The sequence below is a fragment of the Plasmodium inui genome, assembly GCF_000524495.1.
Source record: "Plasmodium inui San Antonio 1 unplaced genomic scaffold supercont1.15, whole genome shotgun sequence".
NCBI classification, from domain to species: domain Eukaryota; phylum Apicomplexa; class Aconoidasida; order Haemosporida; family Plasmodiidae; genus Plasmodium; species Plasmodium inui.
The window spans coordinates 73,947-83,156 of NW_008481849.1; the positions used below are offsets into that span (position 1 = coordinate 73,947).

Here is a 9,210-nt window from a genome sequence, read left to right on the forward strand (position 1 = left end):
TTGGGTGGTGGAGGGAAAAAGAGGCTGCCCAAATTTTTGGCCCCCACTTGACGCACTAATTTTGTGATGACTTAACGAAGGAAAGGTTACGCATAAGAAGATTTAGCTGCTTTAAAAGAAAAAAAAATCCACAATAAATAAACAAAAATGATTAAATAGTGGCCTCGCCATAACTGTACCATTTGAAGAACGCTTTGGAGAATTTACAGAAAGGGGACCCCTCGGCTGGCATGCGGATGTGCCGCACCGCGCTGGACAGTGCACATTTGGCGCCCACTTAGCACCGCTGCTCCACCCATCGCGAAAAAATGAGGAAAAGAAAAATAAAGGAGAAATACATACGGGCCTTGTTCACCGCCCTGGAGGAGCAAGAAGCACAACAGCTTCTCCAAAACTGCCATCACCATTTCAACTCATTCGCCACGCACGATGTGTACCTCTTAAATGAGAAGTATTACCGACTGAGGAGCGAAGATGGCGCTTCCATGCGGAAGACGTTGCTGCGGTGTTTGCATAAACACAACTTTTATGTGCCCAAGAAGATAAGGTACGAAGAGGGGTGAGCAGGCGGAGAAGATCTACCCTGCACAGACACGTGAAAAGAACGAAACGCGTGCTGTAGATAACCTTTCTACGCTCGCCCCACCTTAACCATTTTGCACTACCCCCCCTCTACACCCTACAGAAGGATCATCTTCAAAAAATTCCTGCTTCAAAATGAGGCCACAGATGTCCACAACTTCAACTACGACGTGTATCTGTTACTGTCTTATTTGAAGAACCCCAACGTGAACGAGGCGACACAGGTAAGTTGTCGCCCATCGCATCGGCTTCGCTGTCTACGCAGACTGCGTCGTTGTTTAGGGCGACCGCTCTTCTGCACAATGCGCGACTACGCCCCATTGGATCGCCATCCAAATGCGCCTCCCCTATAACTCCTGTGCTTCCTCCCCCTCCCCCGCGCGCCAACAGAAAATTATCGACTTGGACGTATTCCGGACACGCATAAATAAAGAGAAGGAAAAGACCATTTACTTCTTTAACCTTTTTTTAAATTACGCCTGCAACCATTTTCAATTCAAGTACAAACAGGGGCTAAACGAGGTTTTAGGTATGTTCCCACACGTGAACAGCGACACGTGTCTGTTTATACCTCCCCTTGGTTACCTACCCGTGTCACACCTCCCCTTTTTTGTGCATTTTTACCTTGCCTGTTCATAATTTTTACTATTATTTTTTTTTTTCTAGCCATTTTTACGTATGTTGTTCATATTTTTTTTACTTTTTTTTTTTTGCCCCCCGCAGCCCTTTTCTTTTACCTGAAGGGCAAATACTTCAACCTGGTTGATGTCTACTTCTGCTTCCAGAGCTTCGTCGATCGGTAAGAGCCCCCCTAGTGCACTTCCATCGTCCGCTGAGCGTGGCTCTTTTTATGGACACTCCACAGGTGTTCTGACATGCCCCCACGTGACGTTCCCTGCGCGCAGGTTCTTGAAGGAGTTTTACTATGACGACGAGTTTTTCTTTTTGCAAATATCCTTTTACTTGTTTAAAGTTTTGATCAAGTACCACGACCCCGTGTTGTCCGAGGTGCTCGGTAAGGGTAGCATCATCCCAAGCGTTGCCAGGATGGAAAACTCCCCCCGTGCTGCTAACGCGTCTAAGGCTACTGACACTGCTAACGCGGCTAACCCTGCTAACGCTTCTAACCATGCTAACGCTTCTAACCCTGCTAACGCTGCCACCACCGCAGAGACGAACAAGATGTCCCCCGAGATTTACGCCGCCTCTTGGTTTTTAACCCTCTTCGCGTCCAAAAGCAACTTGGAAATTTCCAACGCCATTTATCTGATCTTCGTGCTGGAGCGCAATCCGTTCTTTTATTTCTTCTTTTCCTTGGCGCTTCTGATTTTGCACAGGTGTGTGGGGAGCCTGACCGGTCTTCCTGTTTGGAGTTTACACCGTTTGCGCGTGGGACTCTATGCTCTGATTGGCCAACAGCAGGGAAGACTCCCGTCCACACATACAACTAACCGCGAATCGCTTCGTCGTATCATCCATACGTATGACCACTGACATTGACATCTCTTCTGCCCTCCCCTCGCAGAAACATATTTTTATGCGTCGATAGTTCAAATTTACCCGAATTGTTAAGCAAAATAAACATTTTCAACAAGAAGTTTTTGAGGAAGGTAAAAAAGGAAAAAAAAAAAAAAAGAGAAACGAAACGAAACAAAACGAAACGGCGTCGATATGAGGGGGACACGCATATATTCCGCTTCACTGCGTGATGAGTTTGTGTGACGCGATTGTTTCCTCCTCCGTGTGTTGTATGATCATGTCCTGTGGTCGCTTCCCCACCTAACAGTACTCATCACCATTCGTGCACCCCCATCCCCAGGTGTGGTCGTTAGGGAAGTTCCTTGAAGCCAACACGCCCGTGTCTTTTGTGCACAAATTATTTTTCATCAAAAATGTGATCATGTATTTGACAAGCGAACACTCCGCCAACAGTCATCACAATAAGGACATCCTCCTTGATTTTTTCAACTCCATCGATTACATGTCTGTGAATCCTTACGAAATAATAAAGTAGGAAAAGAGTGTTTATGGGAATGTGTTTCTCGAAACGACGTGGTTGTACATCTCCCTTTTTTGGAGTGTTTCCCGTTTATAGTATATCTTCGTTTCTTTACCCTCCCCTCCTCTTTGCAAAGAAACATATCTCTAGGGAGGAACAACTATATCTTTCTGGATATTCGGTCGAGGAGGCACTTCCGAACGTTTCACTTGAAGAATTCGATAAACGTAGAATTGGTAGAAGGTTACGCGGATATCTTGCGGGGTGAGGCAGCGGGAAAAGACGAAAACATGGGGGAGAGCAGAGGTGCACATTATTATATGTCCCCATATGGACAACCTAAAGCTTACACCTCCTGTGCACTGGCTACTACTCTACAGGGAAAATCGACTCGCAGGACAGGCGAAAGAAACGGAAGAGGGAGCATAACAAGGAGTGGAAGGAGGATCCGAAGCAGGAGCGAACGAAGCAACGCGGACAACTGTCTCAATCCATTTCTCACATTTTAAGACGATTTGGAAACAGAGAGGTCGCCCGAAACGCCCGACTTCTCTTTTCGCATCTGCTGAGGAAAAAATACAACCTAAAAAGTAGCCTAAGTTATGACGACAATGTTTTGTTAACGAGGGTGGTATCCGTTCGTGTGGAGAGGGGGAGCCAATTGGATTTCTCGCTGCTAGGGAGGGGAATGAAGAGGAGCAGTAGCAGCAGGAGGAGGAGGAAGAAGAGGAAGAAGAAGAAGAGGACGAGGGGGGCGACCCAACTGGGGAGGGTAAAACCCACACAGCAGGAAGTATTCCCAAACTTACACCTCCTCAGGGGGGAGAGAAACGCGGAAGTCGATTTGAATGCCTTCACTCGTAACATCTACGCGAGGAGGAGACCCTCCAGGGGGGCAGCGAAAAGGGGGGAAATTAAATCCAAGACGTCTGAACATGTTAATATGAAATATGTAGAGGAGAGGAAAGTGAAGGGTGAGAAGAGGTACCACTCCGACGACGACGTGGTGTCCAAGCCTTTCGACTTGGCGTGCCACCACATGAAGAGGGTTTTCCTTGCCAGGGTGGAGGGAGAGCTCTGCAGCAGGGGGAGCCAGGTTAGCGTCCAGATTAGCGGCCAGGATAGAGGCCAGGTTAGCGGCCAGGGTAGCGGCCAGGTTACCCGCCAAGCTGAATCGAAGTGCATGCCCAGTGGTGGCCCCCCCGCGCCGGGGACCGAACCCACGTGTGCCGCCACCCAGGCGCAAAGCCTAAACACGAGCTCCTTCAACTTATACACGTTAATAAAGGAAAAGGTCCTGTGCAATGAACACTGTCTTCGCTTTCGCTTCGAGGATGTTTTAACCCCTGAGAAGGAGATCGTCATTCTCTACGATGACAACTTCGATAACGCCAAATATGTCCGTGGGTTCTACTATGAACTGTTATTTAATACTAAGCTCAGGAAAGTGTCCATCATCGAAGGAGGGATTAACTCCTATCACATTCTGATGCGATTGGATTTGTCTAATGGGAAGAACACTTCACTTGGTCCATCTTTCGCTACCACTGCTGGAGATACCAATCAGGAGAGAACTGCTCATGGAGAGGAAGAGGAAGCCCCCCACTTGTACAGACAACAATGTCTTCTTGGTAGTAACAAAAAAACGATAAAGCATTTTTTTCATCCTAATCACAGCTGCTATCTATGTGACTACAGGCAGTTTAGAAAAACGAAAAAAAAATTTTTAGATGATTGCTTTTTTGAGAGTTACAGTAACTTTAGCATTTTTGAAATGTTCTTCTCCTTCCTGAGGGACGAGCGGGACGATGTTTCTTTTTCTTCTTTCTACGAGCACATCGTTTGGATGAAGGGGAAGGAGCGGCAGGGTGGGAGCCGCTACGGCGGTGGCGGTTATGGCGGTTCTTCCTACCCTGGAGGGGCACATAACAACAAGAAGGACAACGTGGAAGGATCGTCATTTACCTTTTCTGGGTTATTAAACTATATTAAGAGGAAGAAGGGTCCTGTTAGCGATCCTCCTAGTGTCTTTGGCAATCGTCAGAGCTTCTCTCCTGCCGATGCTGCAGGGGGGGTCACATACCCACGGAATCTACAGAGGGAGGCCCACGTTAGTGCATTCGTGTCGGAGAAGAAGATCAGCCAGTCAACCAATGGAGACATGCACATCTGTAATAACGCAAAGGTGAAGAAACATTACTTCAGTTTGAATCACTACATCGATTATTGTAGTAGGAAGAAGAGCGATCTGTTGCATGTAGCATCGTCTGTGCAGCTTCAGGGTGGGGGTGAAGCGGCAGAGGGGGAAGACGCGGTAGAAGGGGAAGAAGCGGTGGTAGAGGCACACACAGCAGAAGGGGATGACGCGGTAGAAGGGGATGACGCGGTAGAAGGGGAAGACGCGGCAGAGGGGGAGGACGCGGAAGGAGAGGAAGACGCGGTGGTAGAGGCACACACAGCAGAAGGGGAACACACAGGGGTAGACGCCGCGTCTGCCGCTGCGCGGGTACACTCCTTCGCTGACTTCGCGTCCGAACCCCCGTACGACCCACCCAAAAGAGGCCACTCAATCGGTGGCGACCACGTGCCGGAGGGAATTAAAAGGAGCTGTTCCTCCAGCTCGGATGTCTACAGTTTATACTCCTACATTGATATTGTGTGTTACCGGAGTTTGCTTCTAAAGGGGGGGACCACAAAAGGGGGCGCTCTCCCCCGACGCAAACTCTACACCTGCTTCATTACGTACATATACCAGCCCCTCATTTCTCACAACATCAGATCGAACAATATCATTACTAACTTAGTGCACTACGTAAAATATTTCAAGTCCATTAAACGGGGCAGCACCGCCATTAACGATCCGAACCTCTACCTGCAGTGTAACAAGTTGGATTCTAAATTATCCCTCGGGTTTGACTCCAATCGGTCCTTCAATGTAGGCTCTACCTTCCCCTTCAAATTGAACTGCAACCTACCCTTCCAGATGTCCTACTTCCCCTTTAGGAACATAAGAGGCATGCAGTTCCAGCCGAGTGCCCGTGCGAAGAAGCTTCCCGGGGGGTGCGGCGCAGACCTCTGCTACGTTGCGGCGCCAGGAGGGGCAGCAGCCAACAGGGAGAGCACCTCCGACAAACACTACGCGGATGACCGGCTGAACGATGAGCAGGTGGACGACCGGCTAAACGACTTGATCCTGAGCAACACGTGCCTAAAGAACAAGCCCGAGCTGGGCCTCTGCAAACTGATGATTTATGACCACCTGCTTATACTGTACGGCATGCCCTACATGTATGAGGTGAGTCTGCCGGGGGGGCGCGGAGGTGCGCAGGCCCCCGAGGAGGGTGATGAAGCGGCCATTGAGCGGTGTGACGAAGCCGCAGCTGAGAAGTATAACCAATCGGGTGGCGAGGGGCAGATCGGGGAAGCCCCCCCACACCTGGCAGATATCGGCACGAAGAACTTCATCCGAGAAAAGGAGGAATACTCCACGGGGGGCATGGACCACGACAAATGCTACCTGTCGTGCGAACCAGGAGAAGAGGCATTGCAGAAGGTGCTTATCCACAAGTACAAAGATTTAAAGAAAAAAGACGTCCTCTTTAATATGGATTCTTACAAAATAAGTGGTATCGACATAAACTGGGGTAACGTATCGCCCCACGTACTTCGAGGCATCACCAGGGAACACATCACAGACACGTACAATTACTACAAGTCCTATTTTAGTGTGTCTAATAGTAATTTGTCTGCGTCGACTGAGCAGTGGTCTCCCTCTGTTAGTAGCTCCCTCTCGACTGACAGCTCGTCCTACTCCTCGTGCGTTTCCGATGAGCCCAATTTTTCCTTTTCCGACTACCATAGTTTGTACACGAAGGATGCCAAAATGGTGAGGAACGATCAGAAAAGGAGGGGGAGGGGGAAGAGGAGGATGATGGTGATGAGAAGAAGAGGGATGAGCCCTCCCAAGGGTGGGGAAGCCTCTCTTCCATGTGATCACAGGAAGGCCAAAATAGACGTCGTTAACATTTATGCCGTGTTTGATATTCACACGCTGTGTAAAATAACGACCAAGCGTGGTTCCGGGAGGACGCTTTATTTTTACTTTGTTACGAACAGGGTGAGTAACATCAGTGCAGTGAGAAAAGAAAGGGGGGTCGACAGTTGACCACTCGGGGTTACGCGCAGCACTTTGCGTTAGCACACCATATTTTGTGTGGCCTGATGATTTTTTTTTCTTTTCTTTTTTTTCTTCTTTTTCTTCTTTTTGCAGAGCACCCCGCTGATGGTCCTCAACTTCGACAGCGACATGGAGGTGCAATCCTGCGTGCGCTCCATCCGGGAGGTCTACTCGCGTTACGTCAACGGGGGAAGAGGCACATCGGGGGAGGCGACGAACAATGCGGAGAAGAACGCAGCGAAGAGTTCAGCGAAGAGTTCAGCGAAGAGTTCAGCGAAGAGTTCAGCGAAGAATGCCCCTGGAGGGGAGTGATTCCCCGTGGGTTTCCACTCGTCGGAAAGAAGCTTCCGAATTCGGAAATGTTCCCAATCGGGAGGTCCCTTTTTTTCTCCACCATTTGTCCAGCCATGCTGAAGTGTTGAAGTGTCGCATGGTTTGTCCTTTTGAAGGAGTTGTCCTGTGAGTTTTTTTTATTCTTTTTATTTGTTTATCATTTTTATTCTTTTATTTCCTTATTCTTTTTATTTGTTTATTTTTTTTAATTCCCCGTATTCACCCGCCTGAAGAACCGGTTTTGTTGTGAACATCCCCTGCGCATTAATTACACGAACCACCTAGGGTGTAAGCACACCCTTTGGCAGACATTACGCAGCGTAGATAAGTAGCATCATCATGTGATGATTATCATCATGTAAATTATTTTCATCATGTAAATTATTTTCATCATGTAAATTATTTTCATCATGTAGATAATTACCATCATGTGATAATCATCATCATGTAGATAATTATCGTGTAAATAATTATCCTGACCGTGTGTGTAGCCTCGCTGGCAAGTCTTCCCGCGTGGCTAGCTGTCTACATGTACGCGCAACAAGTTCTAAAAAAAAAAAAAAAAAAAACACCATAGTGGGGAACTGCACTAATGGAGATTTTTCCAACGAGGTGATCTCCAAACGAGTTCACTTCACGTCACTTCTCTTCACTTCATTTTTTTTTCCTTTTCGTGTTACACGTGGGGGAGGGGATCCGCACTGCGGTTTTGGCTATCCTGTGCGCGTGGGCGGCGCTCACTACCACTTAGCGTAACAAGGGGGCGTCTGGTTGCTCCTCGGAGGAGTTAGCAGTTCACTCAATTTCTGTGAGCGAGGGGGCTCTATAGCAGGTACCCTGCTCCTGGAACATGCTCCTCGATGCATCATTTGGGGTGTGGCACTGGGAGGAGCACCTCCCCTCCCCTGCGTATACCCTGTCGTAGTTCACGTGGTGCGATCCGAAGTGGGGGGGCGCAATGGGGGAGGCACTATCGAGGTGTGCATTATTAGCGTGATTAGCGGCATCGCCGCTGGTAGCATCACCGCTGATCGCATCGTCGCTAGTCTTCTCACCGCTCATCACATCGCCGCTGATCTCATCACCGTTCATCACATCGCCGCCCGCTACGTCACCCCCCACCGCGTAGCTGTAGCTGAGAATCTGCTTGAGGCGGTTGGAGTGTGCCCAGGGGAAGCGAGTCCTCCTGACGCCCTTGACCTCGTCGAGAGGAGGCTCCCCGTGGGGACGCATCAGCCGAAAGGAATCCCCATACCTATGGAAAGTCTTCTTCGTAAAAAGAGAGTTTCTATCTGCGCAGTGAAGCGGAGTCAGGGTCCTGTCAAGATTGTCTCTTGCCTGCTTAGGCAAATTCAATCGTTCCTTCTCGAATGGACCATCAGGATTGGCATAGGGAGCGTTTCGATTCTTAACCACAGGAAGCTTGTCACTCCTATCAGCCTCCTCATTTACCGTCAGAAAAAGGTTATTTACTAAATTGGATTTATTCTGGAGGGAAGATTTATCAAAAATCCTTTTCCATGTGTTGTACGTTTTTCCGAGGTCATATTCATCAATATCGATATTGACGGTAGCACTTCCACTTTTTCTCCCTACGCATATGCTCATTTTTCCTTGCATGTCTGGGACTAACTTTGTTTCGAAATACTTTCTCTGGTTCTCATAGGTGGAGTAAGACGTGAGTGGTCGCTTGGCCGGGTGAACTCCCATCGTTTTGTCTTCTCCATGAGATAGGATATCTTTCATTTGTGAGCTGTCGCTCTTTGTGATGGAGATTTGTTTTCTCGAGTTGATATTTAGCTCCGTTATTCTGTTGCACACGACTCCTGCGTTTTTCATTTTGTTCATGTGAACTCCGCAGTTCTGAGTGACGAGCCTCTTTCCATGTTTGTCTTCCTCCCCCGCGCCGCCCTGGGGAATGCACTTGGGCTCGCCCTCCATCGTGGCAGTTTGGGAGCAGCTGCGATGAAGAAGCGGTTGATAGAAGGAAGCGGTAGGGACAAAGAAGCGGTAAGGACAAAGAAGCGGTAAGGACAAAGAAGCGGTAGGGACAAAGAAGCCGTGGGGACAAAGAAGCCGTGGGGACAAACAACCGGTAGACACCAAACAAACAAAAAAA

At 48.6% G+C, this 9,210-nt stretch overlaps 2 protein-coding genes across 2 annotated transcripts; one reads left to right on the forward strand and one right to left on the reverse strand.

The window, feature by feature from the left end:
• Positions 1-308: 308 nt before the first annotated feature.
• Positions 309-7,070, forward strand: C922_03486 (hypothetical protein; the record flags this gene model as incomplete). Its single annotated transcript, XM_008819078.1, has 13 exons — positions 309-547; positions 686-806; positions 973-1,111; positions 1,306-1,381; positions 1,488-1,597; positions 1,754-1,919; positions 2,108-2,192; positions 2,402-2,592; positions 2,718-2,845; positions 2,962-4,449; positions 4,501-6,515; positions 6,549-6,698; positions 6,852-7,070. 13 exons carry the CDS (start codon positions 309-311, stop codon positions 7,068-7,070), a joined length of 5,127 nt encoding a protein of 1,708 aa, XP_008817300.1.
• An 816-nt stretch (positions 7,071-7,886) lies between these two features.
• Positions 7,887-9,032, reverse strand: C922_03487 (hypothetical protein; the record flags this gene model as incomplete). The annotated part of the gene is made up of 1 exon (XM_008819079.1): positions 7,887-9,032. One exon carries the CDS (start codon positions 9,030-9,032, stop codon positions 7,887-7,889), a length of 1,146 nt encoding a protein of 381 aa, XP_008817301.1.
• Positions 9,033-9,210: the final 178 nt, after the last annotated feature.